Here is a 24,119-nt window from a genome sequence, read left to right as displayed (position 1 = left end):
AGAGGCCTATGGTAACTATGGAGAAGCTACAGAGAGCCACAACTCAGGTGGGAAAATCTGATTATAAAGTAGTTGCAGCTATTAGTCGAGCAATCTAGAGTCCGACCTTTTTGGAAACGTGGCAAGAATGTTGAAAGAGAGCCCTCTGTTGTTTCTCCAAATATATTAAACCACAACTGGACTGTTTTGGTCTACATTTAAAAGCCATGTGTGGTGAAACACTCAGCACCACCATAAAAAGTGGTGGTGGCTGCGTCATGCACCTGACTGAGCTTGAGATAGTTTGCAAAGAATGGGTGGATATTTAAGTCTCTAGACATGAAAAGCAGGTAGAGACATACCCCAAAACAATTGCAGCACACATAAAACTCTGCCATTTTGGGCAAAATATCCAGACACGATCATGGCAGAACTTGACTATAGAAAGTGACATGAATCTAGTGTGGTCTTCATGTATAAATGAGTTTGTAAATATAATTACTCTGTGTATTAGAGGAAATTCCTAACAAATTCAAACTATACTTTCTTTTTTGGAGACTTTACCTATGCTGTTCTGACCTGTATTTTGCTCTTTCTGTTTCACGTTTTTAATTACCTGACTGTTGTGAAGTGCCTTGAGACAACATGTGTTGTGAATTGGCGCTATATAAATAAAACTGAATTGAATTACATGTATAGAAGAGCTACTTGAAGCTGAGAAGGGATAGATCTGTTTCTCACAAGCAGGTTAAAATCTGGAAGAGTTTTCATCCCAGTCAGGGGATTTGTTTTTTTTTATTGTGAGGATGCTTAGTTTTAAAGTTTCAAATGAAATAATCTGCTTGTTTTCGTTCCTGTTTAATTTTGTTAATGTTTCATTTTGATCAACATTTAGTGGATTTGATGTTCTTCCACATGTTATACAGAAGTCTTCGGGTTTATTTTCACACACACCTTGCAGCCTCCAGTGACACCCTTCTCAAAAGTGTCCCTCAGCTTTCTGTTGTCGTTCTCCCTTTCCTCCCTGTTGTGTGCCCTCTAGTCACAGCATTGCTCCAGTAACTTCTTCTAACAGGCTTAAAAACAACAGGATTAGAGAGAACAAAAAAATCCCCATCCCTCCACAGGCCATCTGCCCGTCCACCTGGGCCAGGGGCTGGTCTCTACACTGTTACCCACACACCTTGCAGCTGCAGAGTGAACCAAGGATAGGCTCCTTTGTCACATTCTTTCTCAGCGTTATTCTTTTGGATCTGGAGAATTTTGAACTATGCAAACTCTTAAGCTGCTGTCTCATCACTTGAGAGGAAAGACATGTCTGCTTGATCCTTTTCCGAGTCCTCGGATCTAAACCCAGTCACGGATTTAATATGAGCAGCCTTTCCTGGAGATGTGTTTTCTGCTGTGCTCTCTTTAGTCTGACCTTCATAATTTTGGGCAGACTCACAGGTAAGGGATCATTAGTGAACCAAATGTTCAGTCTTTTTCTGAATATGTATGTGCAGCACAGAAAAATGTAAAGTTTTAAAATATTTTAATATGATCGTGAAGATGCCACTCTGGAAGGCACCTCTATGGGATCTCTGGGTGAGCCTTATTCTCAGGAGCCGGTGGCGTTCCCACAAATCATCCGGGTGTCTGATGTGAAGGCATCCCAAGACGGCCACTCGGTCACCTCTCGAAGGAAAAGGAATATCTTTTATCAGAGTGGACTTCGACTGTGTGGACAAGAGACCGCTGAGGAAGTTGTTGCAAACCATTTAGGCTACTTTTACCTCAGAGGTAAGCTGCAGCTTAGACAGCAGGATGCAAAGTCAGTAGCAACTCAAAATAATGGCTTTTATTGAATTTTTTTTGTCTCCTGTGTGTGAAGATTGGAGCTAGGCTTTGTGTGGATGCTTGTAAGCAATTAGATTTTATGAGATATACTTTTAGAAAGTCTGGCATCCACTCACAGGTCACTTTACCCAAATGAAAGACAAATACCTTGTGCCATCTACATAAAATCTGGCCTCTCATAAAGGAGAATGCCTCAGCAGGTGGCGGCTTTGTCTAATGTGACCAGGCTTTTGAAATGTTTACTCTGTGTGCTGTGATGCTACAATTATTCACCCTCTAACAATTAACCTAAAATATAAAATGGCTTTGTTTATAACTAAGTTTATATGAGTGTCTAGGGATATCTAATTCACCTAGGGTGTAAATATGAAGTGACACAGAGGCCCATTTCTCATAGTCACACATCAAAATGGGAAAGACAAGAGAACGTCATTCCAATAACGCAGATATGTATTGATATTCAGAAGTCATGAAAGTCATAAAACATGTAGAAATGTGACTTATTTACTGGACGAGCACCTGAATTTATGCATACACAGAAAGAAAATAAGAGGTAAATAAACAAAGAAAACAATCACTGCAGAACTGCAGCAAAGAGAGGCATCTATAACAATTTTTTTGACATGGTTATTATACATGAAAATATAAAATTACATGTTTGAGCAAACAGGTGATGTGACTGTGATGACTATAGCAACTGCTATACCTATATTTTAAGTGCAAAGCACACAATGAAACGCAAAAAACAAAAAAAAGGTTTTCAGATAGGCAGTCCTATTTATGTGTTACAGCATTTATGTTACACCATTATTGGCTGTAATTATTATTTTTAATTGTTTTTAAAACTATGTCGGTGCTAGAAAAACTACCCAATAAAGTGGTCATTTATGTCATTGGTAAATTATTATTTTATCAGGCTGATTACATTTAAATTGGCCCAAAATTCTTATGTTATTAAGAGACATTATTGATTGTTAAATGATATTCTGTAGGGAAATATGCTGTTCTGTAAGGCTTTGTCTGGTTTCTATTATGAAAGTTTTTAAAAAGATAAAACATTTCTTATACATGCTGTGATTTATTTTAGCAATACCTCAGTAATAATGGCGGGCATTTTTCTAACTATGACTTTAAATCAATGACAGTGTCCAAATATATAATTATATACTGCAGTTCTGAACACAAAGGCGTGTTGAGCTAACTTAGAAGAACATGAATGGACCATAGCACAAAACCATATAGTCTGACAGCAGCAATCCCTGTTGACTGGTTGTTTTGTTTTCTCCATAATTTGATTGTGAAATAAGTGACTTCTATGTGGTGAGTCATAATTGTGGAGGTATGCTTTGAGCAACCAAGTGGAAGAGATTTCTACAAGCTGATGAAAATTCAAACCAGACTAGTCCACATCCAGCTCTTAAATCTATTTTACCAAGCAACACAAACACCCTTTGTCATGGCGTGGGACTTCATCAAGTGATCAGGATTTAGATCAGAAAATTAAATGAAGACCTATGGGCAAAAATTTACCTTCATTATTTATTCCTGATTTTATCCTGCATGGAGATTCCCTTTGTTTTTGATGCCACGGTTACGCTATCGACAGTGGCAGCAGTGTAGCATGACATGCCGAAAGATGCAGGAAGCCTACAGCTTCAATAGACCACAAAACCGATTAGGGACATTTGATACGTTCTGAGAAGAGTGAGGCAGCATCTCTGATAGCAAAATAAATTTTCTATTATTTTGTATTTTAACTAACATTCTAATATACCTTTAGTATAACATAGTGTATTATTTTTATATTAGTATAATATTTTACTGCTTAGGCTTTAATTCAAGCACAATAAATAAATGATGCATTTTCTCTAAACACTGAAAATCAACTTAAGCAAACGGATGCAAAAAGGAGATGACTTGTTAATGCTTTCTGTAACTGTCTGAGCAGCTTCTGTTTGTCAGATTTTATTGCCAACAGAAACCTTGTTTATCAGCTTGTGATGGTTAAAAGTGTAGATTCCTTCAGGTTAGATCTGCAGGTGAACACATGCATTATTGGATAAATTAACAGCAATGAACAGTCTGCTGACAATGCAGCAGAGTGCAGTAGGCTGAGCCATGAAGCTGTGTTTTCTTTCATAATGTCGACATGCTTCTGAATGCAGATCTGAGCTCTAGTTTTAACCCTCAGCATTTGAGCCTCTTGACCTTTTATTGTTTGAATTATTTTAAAATGTATCCACCTGCTTATGAACAAGTTTATGCTAAAACTATCTCCCACTAAACGTCATCTAAAGCACATTGTCAAGTAGCAGCCCTGCAGGTTCGGTTAATAAGCCGATGGCCTCTTTCTCTGGTGACCAGTGTGCCAGGAGACCGTGTGGGAGGCCTTCAAGATCTTCTGGGACCGACTGCCCAGGCAAGATGAGTACCAAAGCTGGATGAACCAGTGCCAGGAAGGCACGGTCACTGTGCAGGATATTGGCAGATACTTTAGCCAATTAGAGGAGCATCAAGCTCTGGTGTATCAGGTAAGCAGATTCACTGACTAATGGTTTTATAGAAATGAAAATCTGAGTGCAGTAACTATTTCTGCTGACTGGTTGATACTGAAGTTTCTATCGTTTTGTATTTTCAGAGAATGTCACATTCAGTTTTAAAAAGGTAAATTGCTCTCTGCTTGTTTAACATGTCACTGATACATGATACATGCATGTTTTCTCCCCATGAAGCCTGTGTTTTGGTAAACATGTCATTCTTCCCACCGTCTGTAGTGAGCCCACCAGGTCCTGGAAGCATATGTGCAGGTAAGGTTGTTACGGCCCTTCAACCTTACCTGTTCATATTCCCACTCATCTGTAATCTGACACACCTTGAGATCTCTCACCTTTTGGATTTATAAATCTAATTTACCAGTTTGTCATAGATATACAGCCAGGAAAATAATCATGTGTTTCCCTGCCCCTTTTCTCAGTTTTCATCACTTGCATATAAATGAACAGTATTTCATTTAAAATGTAGTTTAATTTCAATTTGCAGACAAAATCTATCAAAAATACAGAAAAGTACAACCGATTGATTTGCATGTCAGTGAGTGTCCTTTAGCAACTGCCCGTACTTCCAGTTTCAAAACCCGCCATTGACTCTCTCCCACAATGGACAATGCCAAAGAGCTATGAGTACGTAGGCACAAGACGGTAGATCTGCACAGGACTGGAATGGGCTACAAGACATCTGCCAGGATCTTGGTTAGATGGCAACCTTCTGACCAAGCTTGTTAAGAAGCTGGAGATACATTTGTTGGTTTTTTCACCATAGTGAAAGGTCGGTAAACAGGACCACGTACCATAAAATCTGGGATGAAAACCTTCTTACCCCAGCCACGACGTGATGAAGGTTTGTGGATCTGTTTCACAGCAAGACGCTGACCTAAAACATACCACCAAGGCCGCAGAGCGACTAAAGAGAAAGCCCATTAAGGCCATGGGGTTGTGGCTCAGCCAGTTCCCAGATCTCAATCTTTCTGAACATCTGCGGATGGAGCTAAAACTGCAAGTTATCCAGAACCTACATGATTTAGGTGGTGGAGGATTTCTGTACAAAGCAGTGGGGCAAAACCCCTACTGAGTATGCAAACATGGCAACTATAAGAAATGCCTAGTCGCTGTCCTTACCAATAAATATTTTTCCACCGACATCTAAGTCCTATTTTGTTTGGGATCAAATTTCACTTACTGACATGCAAATCAATTTTCAAATTTCACATGATGCACCTTTTCTGGATTGTTGGTTGATATTGTGTCTGTACAATAACGTTTCACTCCCTTAAAAATCACAGACTGTTCATTTGTTTGTAGCAGGGGAAACGTAACGTTCAAAATTAGCAGGGGATCAACTAAGTATTTGCCTCACTGTAGATGCAAGAATATGTTAAAGTTCCCTTTCTAAAGTATAACATTGTGGGTATTATTTTAGCTTACTGAAGTATTTATTACTACCAATCATTGCAGCAAATAACTGCCTATTACTGATCAGTCACTGCCTAAAATATAATGTTAAGGATCTAATACCCCTGTAATCTGTAAACAGGTGGAGTTATTAACTCAGTAGAATAAGTTTTTTTATTTTTTATTATGCATTAAAGGTATTGTACACAAAGGGTTTAAAGTGTATAATTTATGAGTGACACGGTGTGTCAGTTATTTCAATACATCAAGATGAAAAGAAGTTTATGGTGCTTTTGAGTTAACTGCATTGATTCATTCTCTGTTTGACGGTTTAATGTCAAACAAACGCAGAAATTGGTAAAGAAAAAAATAATCATGTTGGAAGTAATTTTATGGTGACTAATACATGTTTTGACATTTTAATAGAATAAATACTTTTCTTGCCATAATCAAATTATACAGTTACGCTATTTAAACCAATGCCATTATAAATGAAATAAATAAATTTTAACTTCTAAATCCTAATACCTTCTGTGTAACCTTAACCTGTCATCTTAATAACATGATAATGCAATTTTGCAAATTAACCTAAAATGTCTTGAGGATTACCATAGAACGATGTTTGTTAGAGAAAAAGTAAAAAAGAATGTTTTATTTATATCTTTATAATCTAATGATTTATCTAAAACATAGTTGTATTACTATCACAGTAAACGACAACATATTGTGCCATGATGTACGAAATGTAGGGCAGAAAAATAAACTACACCAGGCTGTGGCTGAAGCAGTTTTTGTTATGAGAAAAAATAATTTGAATGTTCCTCTCCTTTTAGCATTATGTGTAGGTAAAATCCACAAAGTTATCAGCTTTTGTTCCCATCTTTGCTCACAGTCTGCATGACCTTGTAATCTGGGACTGACCTTGTGTAAAATATTTTTCTCCTGTTTTACAGCACACCAACACCAGCGGGTTCAGAAATTGTTGAAGCCCCTGAGTTAGGTCAGTGTCACTGCTGGTAATCGTGTTGCAACGTACTGGGCTAATCAGGGGCTTTTCTGTCAGCTAGCAGGTGGTTTCAGGGTCTGCCATATTTGATACACTTTTGTATGTTAAATACATGAGTTTAATAAAAGATAAACTCAGCTTTTAAGTTTTTAGGACAATTTAGGGTCCACATTTCATCACGTTACAACCACAAACTCTAATGTATTTCACTGTGATTTTATTTGACATATACCAACACAAAGTAGCACATAATTGTGAAGTGGAAGGAAAATAATACATGGTTTTCAAGATTTTTTCCAATTACAACCTGAAAATTGTGTCATGCATTCGTACTCAACACCCTTTAATCTGCTACCCCTAAATAAAATATGGTGTGACGATACGCTTTCAGAAGTCACCCCCTTAGTAAATAGAGACCCGTGTGTGATTTAATCTCGATATAAATCTGTCTGGCCCTAATAGAACAGACAGATTTATTAGTGAACATTAGTGAACCAACAGCATCATGAAAACCAAGGAACACAGCAGACAGATCAGAGAGAAAGTTGTTCAGAAGTTAAATGCAGAGTTAGATTATAAAATATCGAAATATAAAACACTTTGGGCATTTTATGGAGTGCTGTTCAATCCATCATCTGAAAATGGAAATAGTATGGTGCAACTGAAGGCCTAAGACATGGCCCACCACCTAAACTGACAGGCTGGGCAAGGAGAGTTTTAACCAAAGAAGAGCTCCATTGTAACTCTGGAGGAGCTACAGAGACACATAGCTCAAGCGGACAGGTCCCAAGAAGGTAATTGTTAGAAATACATTGAAGTTGGTGGTTGTAGAAATGTGCACAATGAATGCTTTTGCAAGGCACTACAGTTTTTATTTATTTATATAGAGTTAATCTGTATTAACACCCTTTTTTATTTTAAAAATATACCATGCAGAGAATTTAGACAAAGGAAAGGAGAATGCAGCCATCATTTCACCAGAGGTGGAAGACAGTCCAGTGAGTACACACACGTCATTTACATTAAATGCATCACAAAAGTGTGTGTTTTCCCTTTGTGTGACTGTTTGTTTTTTATGATACAGCTGTCCAACGAAATCCCCATTCTGCCCACTGCTGCCACTGTGCTAGAGCAGGTGGTGGAGCTTAGCATCCTCCTGACTGGAGAGGTCTTCAGCGACGACCTCAGAGATCCAGCCAGCCTCAAGTTCCAGATGCTCAGCAGAGACCTTGCGGAAAAGGTTTGTCGGGCTCCTTCTGGTTCTGTTTGGTCATAAGAGATTAGGACGTTCTCAATGAACATAATCTACCTGCGAATGCCCGGTGATTCCTGGCATTGTTAATTCTAAACACATTTTAACAGCAGCAGTGGATAAACTTAGCAGCACAGGTTCAAAACTTGCTGATTTTATAGTTTGCAGTTGGTAGTGGTAAAATAACTTCATGTGCTGAAAGTACTACTTTATGAGATCTCCTGGGAAAACATAAACTTTTGCACATGCACGCGTTTGCACAGGTACTCATGTTTTTAAACAACTTTTACAAGCACCTGCAAAATGTAGTACATGTGCCTGTGAGTGTTTTCTGTTGCATTAAGAACAATTAGGAGGTGTAATGTATGTGTTTTTTTTAACCAACTGTCTGATTTGTGTGGTTGTGTGCATTTGTGATGATTGTGGTCTGTTTTTCTGGTGTTTGACTTTCTTCTTTTACTTTCTCTGGAGCTTTCCAATGTATATAAATCAGCATGGCATACCAACACTCACTCTGTATGCATACAGTCTTGCATACCTTTAGAGGAACATGTGCTTGCAAACCAAATGTTTTAGGCCTCTTAAGCTTTCATTCCTTTATCTGAAAGTTTGAATAAATTGTCTGATGGAAGCGGTGTACATGGATTCATTTTGTATGGAGAAGCAAGGCTTTTTATACTAATGAAAGAAGATTCTTGGCTGCAGCTGCCTTTTAAAAATGACTTTTAAGGTCAAAACATAACTATTTTGAACAAAATGAGGCACTGATCTGGGATTTGTGGCCAATTCTCAGGCTTTGTTGTTTCGTAAATCAAATACTGTAAAACGTAATTTTACTAGTTTCAAAACAAATATTAAAGAAATAAGACGTTCATGTTTTAAACAGGCTTGGCATCTTATATTAGCGATTAGCACAGATAGCATAGCTGGCCTCATTCAGTCTGGTTGTGCCCACCAGTTCATTATGACACTGAGAATTAGAAGAAATAATGAGCAAATAATAATCTCATGCCTGATTGTGTTTGTGCAGATAGAAGATGCTCTAGACGGGCTTCCTGGATTTAAGAGTGTGTCTGTAATTGACTTCAGGTCAGTTTCTGAGCTAGCACACTTCATCTTGTCATGCTAATGCCGTTTCTGCTGTTAGCAGAAATTTAACAGCTTCTTGTTTATGTAGACCACAGAAGGACACCCAGTGGTGAGTTATTAGTGGTCGTTCATCCTTTAATAGTTTTTCCTCATACATTGTTGTGTTTAATCCTACAGATCCTTATCATTTCTTAGATAGATTTAGATGTATCGCTAGTTGCATGTGTTAATGATCTTAGTGCAGTCACCCACCTGTTAAGTGGGATCAGGATGGGTCCTACTAACTAAGCAGGTGCTCCTCTATAGAGACGATTATCTGAGCTTTATAACCTCACGGAACTGAAGGTGAGGAGGGGAGGAGGTTGGTGGTATGGAGTGTGAGTAAAGAGAAAGATATCAAAGCTAATACATTATAAGGGCAACAAGCGAGTACAGAAACTGAAAAGGAACAGAAAACACATTGCAGTGGTGTTTGAAAAGTAACAAAACTCGCCTCCTGACAGCATAACTATCACATTTTCACCTACATTGTTTTGTCTGTAGAGTAGGAATAGCAGCACTAAATCTGTGATGGGTTTGTTTGAATGCTTCCATGTAAGACTGAATATCTCCATTATTGTGTCGAGACATAACCTCTGTATGAATTTTCGATCATTAAGCCACCGTTGCTTATATGTACATAATTTGGACTTTCGCTCTCCTGGGACTCTGAGCATTTCCGACCAGCCTGGCAACAAACAGCTCAAGAAACTACACGTTGGTGTTGGACTCCACCTGGGCAACATAAGAGCAACTCTCACCCAGACAAGTCCAGAAGAGGAAGAATTCAGCAGCAAAAAGCAGCGTGCTTATCGGACGAAGGACACAGGGTTACAGCTAATATTACCTATTGCTAGCGCTCTTCACCTGGACCATGCCGCCGCTCTACTTCTCCTCAGATCCCCACAACCTCAAAAACCACCTGTGTCCGGCATCTGGAATATATTGGAAATTTCATTCTCTACACAGTTCCTATATTTTCTTATAATTTCATGTCACATGAAATAATTAAAACCCTTCCTTCTGGTCCTGTCATAAAACAACTTCTTCATTTCGTCGTGCTGGGACCACAGCCATGGGTACAACATGAATGGCCAGTATGGAACTTTCAAAATAAATTGCATTAACCTATTTCCAGCACAGCCAGGAAAAAGGGGCACCAGCGGACGTACCGTGACGTCACTGTCCAAATAAAAGCACCGCTCTTGCTACATTCTGTCTCTTCTACGTGGGTCTCCGTCAGGGGATCTGGACAGAGAGACACAGCGCACTAATGTCTCTTTGCTGGCAAACAGACATAACTCTTCAAACTGGATCCAAGAGTGTCATACGATCATGCGATCATATGCACTAAGTTAAGTACGAATGAATTGCTGTGTATCCGGTATTCATTCATGAACGGGGGTAATTAAGGTACAAGCATTGCTTAACTTTCTCTCTGAGGTCTACAGAAGCAAACTATGTTCCAGAGAGTTCCCAGCAGAGACCCTGTCTCTACAACGCTGAGTGAAGCAGTTTCCCAGTCTGAAGGAAGGACAATGGGGCCGCATCACCGTGGTTACAGCAGTAAAGTGCAGATTGGCCGGCCGACAGAACAAGCCCCCCCACCCAACAGCTACGGAGATTAGCTGAAGCTAACCCTTTGTTCACTGCTTCCTTCAAACTTCGTTGCCGGACAACTTTTCCTCAGTACAGTTCACCTGAGAGGTTACGCTTGGGCAGAGAGAAATAGAAGTAATTTAGGATGAAATAATCTAAGTGTTTTTTCGTTTTATGAAGTTTAGTTTTGTTGGTGTTGAAACTCAGCTATCTTAGTGCTAGCAGGCTATCTGCTCAGCACACGTGCTCAGTTTGTGTGTTCTGTGTTTTTTTTTTTTTTGTTAAAGTTAAGACAAACTTTATTTAAAGGGTGATTTTAAACACAGAAGATACGCCATAACGTGCCGTCCATGCTTATGCATTTTAATAGTATTTTAAAGGTATATGTGTGATTCTGATGATAAGCTATAAGCTTCTTTTGTTAGCTTTAACTCCTAACAGCTAAGAACACGTGATTGCCTGCTAAAGATCATTTACCCAAAAAGGTTGTTTGTTTCAATCCAGTAAAATAATATTTCCCTAAATATTATTTTACCAAACTTGAAAACTAAGTAAACACCATTAAGCCCATTTCTCCAGAAAGATTTGGTCCTTATTCAAAATAATATTTATTTAAATATTATTTTACTAAATAAAGGCAGCTAATTAAACACCGTTGAGAATTAGTCATCCAGAAGGTTGGTTTTATTCAGCATATCATTCTTAAAATATTATTTTATTAAAATAATATTTTATCTGATCTTGCACTGTGAATGGTTGTCTAAAGGTTGCTGATTATTTCCTAAGTTAGTTCCAAGACTAACTTAACTTCACTTCCAGATTCTTCAAGATAATCCTTGGTTCTCAAACATAAATAACATTGCATGGTAATGTTGCATCACTCTTTTGGTCATGATTCTCAATCATTTTTAATCAACTTGTTTATATTGTATATAGCCCATTAGTCTTCATTATTCTTTAATTCTGCTTGGTAGTTAGTTGGATTATTTTAGCATGGTGAAGAGTTTGTTGATTGAAATATGTTTGACTTTGAGTTGACTTATTTTACTTAATAAATTCTTGTATTTTAATTCATTCCATGTGTGTGCAGAGGTTTGCTGTTTAATAATGTCAGGGCTTGGCTCATCCCTTTTGATTTTGTCCTAATACCACCGCTTTATTGGGCTGGTATTCACAGGACAACCCTTAACAGACCGAAATATTATTTAATGAAATATTAAAGTATTAATATCAAATATTAAATAATATATTCATATTCACAATTACAACAGTCGTTACAGTAAACAATATGTGAATTTATCCAATCTCCAATTACTTCTCCAGTCCTTGCAGCCAATCACAAAGCAACACCATCTGAAACTGGCTCCCCCTCTTCTCACCCCTAAGCCAAACCACTTATCACTTATTTCCTACTGATTTTTCTGATTTCTGGACCCAGGTATGTGCCATCTCACCTACTGTCCTCTTGGGTGATTTTAACTTCCACATCGATGACTTTAACTGAAAACCTGCTACTGAGTTCCTGGATCTGTTATCAAGGTCCCAATTTCACACAATATATAACCTTCCCCACATACATTCGTAGTCACACCCTCGATCTTGTTTACTCACAACACATCAGTTCTCCAGTCTGAACCTGAACATCTCACACCAGCTGGCAATCATCATGGATATCAACATCCCCAAAGATAAATCCAAACTAATCTGCAGAAACCTCAAATCCATTTCCCCCTCTGCTCTCCTGGCTTCTCTTACCACCAACATGTCTATCTGCACCCCCCAGCCCCCTGTCACCTGATAATCCCTCTGACCTTGTGACCTATTATAACCACACACTTTTCTTTTCTCTTGATCAGCTGGCTCCCATCAAAACCAAAACAGTCACCTTCAGGGACTCTGCTCCCTGGTACATCCCTGAACTCCACCAAATGAAATCGAATAAGCGTCAACTGAAAAGACACTGCAAGAACTGGTTTAACAGTCCATCATAAACCCTATACTGACCACCTCCTTCAATGCAAAGATGTTCTTAACTCAGCTCGGTCACCTACTACTCAAGCCTCATTCAGTCTGGCTCGTCTAAATCCGAGGCTCTTTTCTTCACGACAAATGAACTTATTAAACCCAGTAACATCTCCAACTCCTTCACAGTTAATAAGTGCAACGCCTTTCTTTACGTTTTTCAAAACAAAACAGACAACATTTATAATAATCTGACTACCTCCACCGTTCTCTCTACTTCCTTACTTGCCTCTTTCTCTCTGCTCCTCTGTCACAAGGGTTTGGGGCTTGGTCCTCTACGCTCTACATGCTTCCCCTCTGCCGCCATGGTCTCCATTTCCACTGCTATGCCAATGGTGTCCAGCTCTGTATTTCCACCAAATCCAATTCCACTGCAACTCACTCCACCCTGACCAACTGCTTCACTGAGATAAAATCATGGACGCACTCAAACGTCCTCAAACTCAATTATGAAAAATCAGACATCATCATCCGAATCCTTTACCAAAGCCGACCATAACTTCAGTCTTCCCACTGACAACACCACTTTGCCTCCCACCACTCACATCCACAACCTTAGAGTTATCTTTGACAGTAACCTCTTCTCCGAACGCCACATCAATCATATCACAAGAACTGCCTTCTTCCATCTAAAATATATTGCTCATCTCCGCCCATCCCTCCTGTTCTCGGTCACTGAAATTCTCATCCATGCCTTCATCACCTAAAGACTCGACTACTGTAACAGCATCCTCTATGGTTCATCATCGAAAGTCCTCAATAAAGCATATAGCATTTAGCATATACATAACTCTACTGCTGGTCTGCTCACCCACACCTGCTCGGGTGATCACATCATCCCAGTTTTTCAGAACCTCCATTAGCTTCAGTCCACCAACACATTCAAGTTCTCCTTACCCATAAAGCCCTTCATAACCAGGCCCCCTACTATCTCACCAACCTGCACCATTGTTTCACTTCGTCATGCAGCCTCTGCTCCTCTGACGCCAACCTCCTGTCTCCACCACTCAGAATCAAGCTCCGGACCTGGGGTGATAGAGCCTTTCCACAGCTGCTCCCACCCTCTGGAACTCTTGTACAGACTTATCCACATTCAAATCACATCTCAAAACACACCTTTTTAGAACTATTATTATTGTCCTGTCTTATGCTTATCCTGTGTTGAGTAATGTTTTGTGTTATGTTTCTGAGTGTTTTGATTTTATGATTTTGTTAGATGTCCTGTGTTAGGAATTTAATTGTACTGATTTTATAATTTTGTTTGATTCCTGAGTTTTTTTAAGAAGTATTTTTTAAGAAGTACAAATAAAATCTTGTTATTATTGAACAAGAATCTATTATGATATTTCTCATTTATATTGTAATGTATCTTTACAAAATAGAAAGTTGTATGATCATCTTAAATATGGATAAACAAAAATTAAGCTAAAATGAGAAAGCTGTAAAAAAAAACTAAGTACACCCCATGTTTTAGTAAGTTATACAGTATAATTAATTGTAGCTGCAGTAACCTGAAACATTTCAAAACCACTCTTCCCCACATATTTTCTTCTGTTCATTTAATTTTGCGGGCTTAACCATTGCATTTCAGTATGGTTAAGGTCCAGACTTTGACTAGGCCATTCCAGCACCTTGATTATTTTCTTTTCAGCCAATCGTATGTAGTTTTGTTGCTGTGCGTTGATTATTTGATACATCATCCTGTTTGGACCAAGTTGCAACTATACTTTGGTATACCGAGGACGTTATAGTCAACTCAAATGAGTGCAAAGTGCTCAGGTCCTGTTGCTGCAAAAGAACAAGCCCACATCAACCCCCTCCACCATCATGATTGACAGTTGGTTTAAGGAATTTGTGTGAATATGTTTTGCTTAGTTTTTGCCAAAAATCTCTATTTTCATTTAATCTGTTGAGGATATTTATGATAGAAGTCTTGTGGTTCATTCAGCTGTGTCGTTGGAAGCATTCTTTTTGCTTTTCTAGTTGAGATGTCATGTTTGACATTTAGCATGCTAACTGAGCCTTGCAGAGTCTGAGATGGAGCTCTTGAATTTCAGTTTCTCTGAGTGTTACAGTCTGGCATTGAGGTGAACATGCTATCACATCACCGAGGAATAGTTATCATTGTTGAACATTGAAGTATTATTGATATCGACATAGCCTAATAATACTTCCAGGACTAACCGGCCACCATTTTGGCCTGACCACCATTTTGGTAACTTCTATTCTATTCTATTCTATTCTATTCTATTCTATTCTATTCTATTCTATTCTATTCTATTCTATTCTATTCCATTCTATTCTATTGCAAACAATGCCTGATTAATACAATTGGAAATGTGAATGCTAACTGCCTCTGAAAGCTCAGTATTTGAGACTAAACTGGGGGAAACTGGATCAGCGTGTGCTCTGCTGTCTGCCAGCAGCCCCACAAACTGGGTCAGAGTGGAGAATTAAGGCCAGTCAAATGAAGTCTAATGAATGGCTTTTTCCAGGGCTGACGGTCTGCTCTGAGATTTCCATGTTTCTTATGATCCTGCTGACAATTCTGCTGACTCGGCAGTTCTCAGTTTGTAGAGTTATGCTCCTGTGTTCCAAGTAGAAATCACTGAGGTCATCAGTTATCTGTGGGTAACACAACTCACTTAACTGCTCTTTAATTAAATCAAGTTAACACTTTAGCAGTTTTCTTCCTCTCAGAATTCTTTCTGTGACACAATGATACTTACAAACTTTAAATCAAAGAAACCTAAAACAAAATCTTTGTAGTTAGGATTGTATGCAACTAGTTCTGTACTTAAAGTGATATTAAACATTGTTACAATGTTTTTCCATCAGATGCCACAGTAAATGTGCTGTTTCTGTTCAGTATGACACCATCATATTTGTATTACCAGGATGGATGGCATAGTGGTGGATTATGCAGTCACAGTAGTGGTGGATGGAGCCGGAGTGAGCTCTGAACAACTGAACCACCTGACCCTGCAGTCCAACCTGGTGGAGAACTCGTATCTTAAAGTCCAGGAGCCCCCCACATCGGACTCCACCATCAGTGAGATTAAAAATGTTTTCACCGATGCCCATCACATCATCGAGCTGAAGAGTGGTAGGATGGTAGTTGTAGATACCTGTATCAGTGTGTAACGCAATCAGTGTAGCTGTTTACATAACAGTAATGCTTAGAACCTGTTCGTGAATGCATTGCAGATCTAAGCTGCATGCCAGCACAGGGGATTGTGCAAATAAACAAGCGTTTTAGGGTGATGCGAGGCCTTTCAAAAAAGGTGCAGACAAATTAAAATGTTCTTAAAATGAAAATTGTGAGTTAGAGCACTAAGTATCTGTCTTTTATTGACCACATTTTTACTTTTCATTTACATTTGATGCTTACAGGAACACAAATATCAAGCGACTTTCACTCAGAAGCAGATTTGGGACCTATTTATTAAACCTGGCTAAATAAAGCAAGCGCTTACGAAGAAAGAGTGACCAATGTCCTGTTCTTGTTGCCGAGAATACACACAAAAAAGTTCTAGAAGAAAATAGAAAACATCATTTGAAACTGAATGCCTGTTTTTAAAGAGGGGAAACATTTAAGATGCTTTTTATGTTTCAGATCTACAATGATTGATCTTTTTCTACATGAATTGTACGACTTTTCATGGATTTTGGATTCAGGTTTAGGTTAATTTCAGACATAGTCAAACACATTCACATTATTATCAACATATTAACATATTATATTTCCATTTTCTGCGTTCAAAAAGGGGTAGGTAGAAGAAGTATAAACTTATATATCCTACACCATTACAAACAGGTAAACTACTACTGAATTAGCCACACTATTCGTTAAAATTTACATTAATATTCAAAACAGCATCTAGTTTTGTTATTGCATATAAACACCTGTCTTAACATTACTCAAGCTTAAGAATGAATCTTTTAGGTGACTTAATGGCACATTTTCTGCTGAAAATGAAAATATTTAATTGAAATTTTGTTAAATGACCTAAAACATTTTATTGCTTTTAATTTTTATTGATTGGACTATTGTAATGCCCTATTCACCACACTAGACAACGTTTCTCTTAGACGTTTAAAGGTCAAACCGGACCCTCTAGTCAGATTATTGATGCGTGATCATATAAGTCTGGTTTTATATTCATTACACTGGCTTCCTGATGAATTAGAAAGCAGCTGCTTACAACCACAGGAGTGGCCACAAAGACCAATTGTTTTAAAACATGAATACATTTGGTCGGTAATATTAGGACATATGTTTCAATACAAGCTGAGTGAAATAATGGGATTTTTGTAATTAAACTCCTCCTGCTTTGCAATTCTAAGAACATTGAGAACATTGCAAAGAGCGGCATCAAACCTGTACTTCAATAATGTCGCTCAGAGCTGCTTCTCTGGCTGTGGAAAACCAAACTTTTTTTTTTAATCAGACCAATTGAGAAATGTTTCTAGCATCAACCCTAGTCAAGCACTGGAACTTGCTTTTTTTTAGTTTACTAACACCCTACTCCACCATAGAGTGACATATTCTGCAGATCTGCACGTGTGGTTTACAAGACTTGGATATCAATAAATACAGATCATGTTTTACTTTAACGCGGTTAAACTTGTGCACTACAGAGTTCCCCTGGTATCTGGGGTGTATAATAGCTGAGATTGCTTTTCAAGAGCCAGTTGCACACTTGGACTAACTGAGCTGAACAGCTGTGTCATTTTGAGCTGTAGCATGCGTGTTACCTTACACACTGGTTTGTTCACATTTTCTATCCTGAACCATGAACTCACCTACACTTTACAATCTTTAATGAGTTCTGGAACATAACATGGCTTTAATTTAATATTTTATTTCATGTGTGGCTAATGTGAACTGGTTTAAAAGCAAGCATTTCGTATTGAGCCATTAATGTTTTATCTAAATGCAGAAACAGAATAGAAACACTGACTCTTTCAACACTATCAGTTAGAATCTCATACATGCTGCTCTAATATGAAAACATATTACATATACAGCTCTGCATTTATCCACAAGGATATAAAAAAAAAATTGTTGTTGAAGAACCATGGCCTTGGACATGGAATAGCTGGTCTTCATCCCAGCCACTTCACACTCAGCTGCGAACTGCCCCAGTGCATGTTGTAGGTCTTGGCTAGAGGGGGATAGCAGGACCACGTCATCTGCAAAAGCGGCTGGGATGAAGACCAGCTATTCCATGTCCGAGGCCATGGTTCTTGACCGGAAAAGGGTGGCTTGTCCTCTTCAGGTTGGAGGGGAGTCCTTGCCTCAAGTGGAGGAGTTCAAGTATCTTGGGGTCTTGTTCACGAGTGAGGGGAGAATGGAGCGGGAGATCAACAGACGGATTGGTGCGGCCGCCGCAGTAGTGCGGATGCTGTGTCGGTCCATTGTGGTGAGGAGAGGGTGCTGAGCCGAAAAGTGAAGCTCTCGATTTACTGGTTGGTCTACGTTCCTACCCTCACCTATGGCCATGAACTTTGGGTCATGACAGAAAGAACAATATCCTGGATACAAGCGGCTGAAATGAGCTTCCTCCGTAAGATGGCCGGCACTCCCTTAGAGATAGGGTGAGGAGCTCGGCCATCCGGAAGGAGCTCAGAGTAGAGCTGCTGCTCCTCTACATTGAGAGGAGCCAGTTGAGGTGGCTCGGGCATCTATACCGCCTCCCTCGGGGGGTGTTCCAGGCACGTCCCACTTGGAAGAGGCCCAGGGGACGGCCCAGGACACGCTGGAGGGACTATGTCTCTTGGCTCTCCTGGGAATGCCTTGGGCTCCCCCAGGAGGAGCTGGAGGAGGTGTCTAGGGAAAGGGAAGTCTGGGTGTCTCTATTGAGTCTGCTGCCACCACGACCCCGACCTGGATGAAGAGGAAGACGACGAGTATGAGTACCTTAATTAGTTTATGATGATCATGCATTGACTCACTGAAGTTGTAGTCGGCTGCAGCAATCATGGTGAGCTCTGGTGGGCTCTTGTGCATGCAGCATTTGCTGTGTAGGTATAACACAGCTTAACACCTGTCAGTCTCAGTGGCATAGCTCGTTTAAGTTTCTCACATTGCTCCTTCTCGTAAAAGCATAGCGTGACAGTTTGGATGGAGATTAAGATTATGCTATTATCTCGTTAGACCTAATGTCTCCAGCTATTCACATCAGAGACCTAGTAACTTCTTACTAACGTTACACGACCTGATTTTCATCTTCAACACGCTACATCTTAGTTAGAGTCCCTGAGTAAAACAGAGTTTGATGAGAAACATTTGTGAAACTTTCCTTTAAAACACACAAACAGTCTACTGTGGATTCAAGCAGACTGTAAGTAGGTTAACTGCTATTTGGGGGACTCTTGAATGATTTGATAATGTCTATTTCATCTCTTCGTCCTCCTGTTAGATTTGTCCATGCACATATTTTAAAGGCAAGTGTGTCATTGGTTTACTGCGTTATTGAGCTTTGGAGATGAATACCTTCAAATACCCTTGTTAGCTATAGACTGTGACATGATAAATGAAGGCTAAACATCCATATGGCCAACATGTGTGTCTGCAGAGCCTATATGCACAGCTCAGCTTTGTTTTTCTGCTTTGGTCATGGTGCAGTGATGGGTCTTGCTCATGGGGGCTAATATTTACACCCATAACAGTCAAAATGCAAACAGTGGTGCTGAAAGAGTTACAGTTGGAAAAAAATATTTGGCAGACTATGGCTTTCAAATATGTTTAAGCTTTTTGGCACATTCCTTTTTTTATGTGACAATGTGTTCTAATATTTTCTATCCACTGGTTCAACAGTGTCTGAGATTCCTGAGCCTGTCATCGCTGCAGACGGAGCAATGGTGAGTAACCTCCCCTTGATTTGATTGCGGATGGTCCAGCTGCTTTACGCTCCACAAACTTGATAAATCACTCACGCTTGGGGTTATTGACCTTTGTAGCATGACTGATGTTGCGATAACCTGTAAATGGCTTGTGATGTTATCCAGACCTTACCAGTGCAGGCACCAGATGAGTTCACCGGGTCGGATGAACTGAAGCTTTGAGGATTAAGTTGGCTCTTGCCATAGTAATCCACTACTATTCTTGGAGGAAACAACAGTGCACCACACCAGAATTAAGTCAAGGGACGAGTACCATCTACAATCTTTCGCAGTCAGTTGGGGTTTTTGATGCAAATCAACACTTGTTTTGCATGAAATTAAAACAAGTTCTAAGAGCTTTTAAATAAACAGTTTCTAGCTTAACATTTGGAATACATAATTTTTTTTATATCAAATGCGTTCAGCCTGCATGATCTCAGTGATATAATTACCCTCTCACCCTGCCATTTTCAAGTCAAGTAAACTCCATTATCCCCAAGGGGCAATTTGTAGTGCAGACAGCAGTGAAAACATAAAAAACAGCCACAAAAAAAAACAAATACAAATATTAGTCTCTACAACCTGGACCTGGATTTGAGCAGGCTTATGGCACCGGGGTTAAAAGATTTTTTCAGTCTGTTCGTCCCACAATATGGCATTTTGCATCTCCGTCCTGATAGAAAAAGGGAGAATTGTGCCCACAGAGGACGGCTAGGATCAGATAAAATGATCCTAGCTTTCTTTAAGGACCTGGAATTATGAAGGTCCTTGAATTTTATGTTACATTTTACTTTATTTTAAACATTAACAACAGCTAATAACTTTAAATGATACCAGTACTTGCCAAAAATTGCATTGATGAGGAAATATTTTACCATTGCGTCTGATGTTCATTTAGTCTAATCCCGGCATTTTTATGGCAAATGTTATTTGAACCTGGTGCTCAAAAATAAAACTAGAGATTGTTTAAAACTAACAATTGTAAGATTCAATTATCTGAAATCATTCATTCATTCATCTTCAATAGCACTTATTCCGTAGTGGGTCAGCAGTCTGTCAGGATACACCCTGGACAGTTGCCAGTCCATCGCAGGGCTACACAGAGACATAAGGGACAAAAAACCAAGCACACACTCATTCACACCTAAGGGCAATTTAGAGAGACCAATTAACCTAATAATCATGTTTTTGGACGTGGGTGGAAGCCGGAGTACCCAGTGAGAACCCACGCATGCATGGGGAGAACATGCAAACTCCATGCAGAAAGACCCCAGACATTGGTATTCAACCAATGTCTGGAAAGATGATAATAGTAAAGATGAAAAGATCTCAGTGTTTAAACCCTCAGCCATTTAAAGGGAAACACATGCATACATTTTATCTGGTCTGAATGTGTAAACAGATCCCATTCTTTACTATGAGTCCCACCTCGTTAATCCAATATCGCTAACAGGATTGGCTTTCTTGCTTCTTACTGACGTGTGACAGACGAGCTAGCTCTGGCTGTAAGAAGTGTCAAAGCTCTTACAACCAAATCTGCCGTTAGACAGTTTTCAGGTTTTGGCAAAGAAAATGTTTGGAACAGAGAAATGGTTCCCTGATGGGAAACTGCATTAGGACATTTTAATCAGGCCTTTAATTTGTTGTATTTTAGATGGCACTAGAGTGGTGAAGGAAAAGGTTTTTGTTCGAATATAATAAGTCTGAGCCTCTTGTCTTCCAGTCCATTTAAAGGTGGATGGATAAAGTTTACTTTTTTCTTTAAGGAAGAAAGTGTTTTCCAACCATCACAAGGTGTTGTTTCAGCACCAAGTAAACCCCTCAGAATGTATTATATTATTTGCATGTAATGTAGTACAAATTCAAACTGGTGATAGGCCTTCTATTGACAATGAGCTGCCATGTCTTAAAAGAGCACAGGGAAAAGAATGGCATAATCAGGCAGCTTCCAGAGCATCCAACAGTCATTTAAAATGGTGAGTAAAGGTAACTAGACACAGAGGTTGGAAATTGTATCGGTTCCAGGTTGTCCGATGCAGAACACACAAGGCGGGATTGTGGTATAAGGAGGCATGTGTCATATCTGCACTTGGCACTTGCAATTGTGGACAAAACAATTGGATTCATTGCAACACATATGTGACTGGCTGTCCTCACATACATTTAGTCTCCAACATTGAGCCTCTGACACTTGTATGCACCATGTCTTGGGCATGAAACCTATCAAACTCTATCAAATGTTGTTAATGCTTCTAATGTGTCTATGAAGCATGCAATGTCTAGTGATCTTCACTCACCGTTTTGACTGACTGTCGGACTGTCTCCCCGCTGGCCGCCTGACTCACGTCAGCTCTTTGCAAATCAAATACAGTAGTTTAATTAACTACTCTTGGTCTACATGCTTAGAAAATCAGACCATTCCCTCAGGTTACTGCACTTGTTAAACTTTTGCTCAGTGAGTGTAGATTTACAAGATTACTCAAACAAGGTCTTTAAATGTTTAGTATATGCTTAAGAAAGTTGTACTATTCAAACCTGGGTTTGAATAGTACAACGTTTGGTGTGTTTGAACCACAAACGTCAGTGTGTTTTATTAAGATTATATATGATGGACACAAAGTGATCATAATTGTGAAATTGAAGGAAAATGTTTCAAAATGTTTTACATATAAAATCCTGAGAAGTGGATATAAATCAACATTTTAACGAGCACTGTTCACTTCATCAGTTAAAAATAAGAAAGACTATGGTAACAAAGCCTGTTCGTGCTGCAGGGCATTGCTGTTATTGACCTGTCAGAAGTCTTGACCCTGGATGATCCCACTGGAGATAGAAACCTGCTCACACCATCAGGAACCAACACTCTGGCAGCGGAAAAGGACATTGTTATTTTGGAGGAGAGTGAACTTATGTCTCCCGAGGTGGCGCTCACTACCGATCCACCTGAAGCTGGTAGTAAGTCTTGGTTATCAACTTGGTCTTTTCTTGTGCTTTGAAATAGACACTAATTGTTGCTGAAGGTATCCAAGAGATTTAGAGTCTTTTCATCTTTGTGTGAGCAGGCATTGAGGAGGAATATCTGTCAGGGGATCCTGCTCCAGAGACCATCCCACCTAAAGAGCTCCTACCTGAACCTCTCTCCCCCGATCTGCCAAAGAGCTCCACACTGCCTGAACCTCCAGTAGAAACTGAGGCCTCTGGGTCTGGCCGAGATAACCTGGACAGTCTAAATGAACCATCCATTGAAAAAGGCCAAATGTCTCTTGTAGAAAATGAGAATGTTAAATTAGAAGCTGAACCAGAGAACGTTGATCTCACTACAACTTTTAAAGAGGAGCACCAGGATGAGGTTGAGATTACAGTGGAGCTTGAGATCTCTACAGTTTTAACTAAAAAAGCTGTAGAAGAAGGCCACCCTGCTCTTTTACCACCCACAGAGACTGTGAATATACAAAGTGAAGTGTCAGAGCCTGATGTAACCAGAACCACTCCGCAATCTGATGTTGATGAACCTGTGGTTGGGCCACCAGAGGACTCAAACGAGGAGGGAAAAGACCCTGATGGAGATGTAGATGTCAATGGGCTGTTGACCTATCCTGATAAACCTGGATTTGATGAGAAAGGCTCTGACGAAATAATAGAGAGTGATGGAAGTGAAGTGAAAGATGGATCTTTGGGTGAAGCCATGAATATAGAGACACCAGAGATCTTAGGAGATCTTGTTGAGGATGAGATTTTACTGGTCAACAAAGAGAACCCAAAGTTATCCATGACAGAATTTCCACGCCATCCCTTGCCAACTGCCCTGTCTCCAGAGAAGGAATTCCCTTTTACCATGATCTCCTCCATTATCCCAGACTCTGACGCCCCACAAGACACAGCCATCACTGCATTGATGAAGGTAAAGCTGATATTAACATCGTGAATGTTGTTACTTTAACCTGTGGAATAGGGTATTTTTCTTCAATGCTCTTCAGGTAGTTGAAATGATTTGAGTTGTTAAATGACAATCTAGAGCATGCTCTCTGCATATTTGTACGTCCTCAAAACCTGGTATGCACAGATCAGGCATAACATTATGATCGCCAGCCTTATAGTGTGTTCCCCCTTTTGCTACCTGACCAAGATGCTAGGAACAGTTCCTTTAAGCCCTCTAAGTTGAAATGTGGCAGCTAAACAAATCTGATTAGTTTGTCCATCACATCCCATAGTTGCTCAATTGGATTGAGATCTGGGAAATTTGGAGGTCAATTCAAAACCTCAAATTTAATTGTTGTGCTCCTCAAATCATTGCTGAACTATTTCTGGTTTGTGGCAAGATGCTCTTTTCTGTTCCAAGAGGACACAGCTGTCTGGGAACTCTGATTTGATGAGGGGGTATACATGGTCTGCAGTAATGCATTGGTTGGTAGTATGTATAAAAGGCAGGAACCAAGGTTTCTAATCAAGTCATTGCCCA

At 39.5% G+C, this 24,119-nt stretch overlaps 1 protein-coding gene across 3 annotated transcripts in view; it reads left to right on the top strand.

The window, feature by feature from the left end:
- The first annotated feature begins 1,123 nt into the window (after positions 1 to 1,123).
- Positions 1,124 to 24,119, top strand: part of impg2a (interphotoreceptor matrix proteoglycan 2a) — a 37,513-nt gene continuing 14,517 nt past the window's right edge. For 2 of the 3 annotated variants that reach the window (XM_047369763.1, XM_047369764.1), the window contains exons 1-14: positions 1,124 to 1,428; positions 1,531 to 1,761; positions 4,183 to 4,349; positions 4,457 to 4,482; positions 4,593 to 4,625; positions 6,719 to 6,765; positions 7,708 to 7,769; positions 7,856 to 8,011; positions 9,054 to 9,112; positions 9,201 to 9,221; positions 15,670 to 15,878; positions 19,596 to 19,639; positions 22,435 to 22,615; positions 22,723 to 23,561. In XM_047369763.1, the coding sequence (XP_047225719.1) occupies positions 1,350 to 1,428; positions 1,531 to 1,761; positions 4,183 to 4,349; positions 4,457 to 4,482; positions 4,593 to 4,625; positions 6,719 to 6,765; positions 7,708 to 7,769; positions 7,856 to 8,011; positions 9,054 to 9,112; positions 9,201 to 9,221; positions 15,670 to 15,878; positions 19,596 to 19,639; positions 22,435 to 22,615; positions 22,723 to 23,561 (2,154 nt within the window). In that variant the 5' untranslated portion in view covers positions 1,124 to 1,349. The remainder of the gene's footprint in view (positions 1,429 to 1,530; positions 1,762 to 4,182; positions 4,350 to 4,456; positions 4,483 to 4,592; positions 4,626 to 6,718; positions 6,766 to 7,707; positions 7,770 to 7,855; positions 8,012 to 9,053; positions 9,113 to 9,200; positions 9,222 to 15,669; positions 15,879 to 19,595; positions 19,640 to 22,434; positions 22,616 to 22,722; positions 23,562 to 24,119) is intronic. The other variant, XM_047369766.1, reaches the window with a different exon arrangement.

Source organism: Girardinichthys multiradiatus, chromosome 7 (assembly GCF_021462225.1).
Source record: "Girardinichthys multiradiatus isolate DD_20200921_A chromosome 7, DD_fGirMul_XY1, whole genome shotgun sequence".
In the NCBI taxonomy this organism is placed as follows: domain Eukaryota; kingdom Metazoa; phylum Chordata; class Actinopteri; order Cyprinodontiformes; family Goodeidae; genus Girardinichthys; species Girardinichthys multiradiatus.
This window is presented reverse-complemented; position numbering and strand designations above follow the sequence as displayed.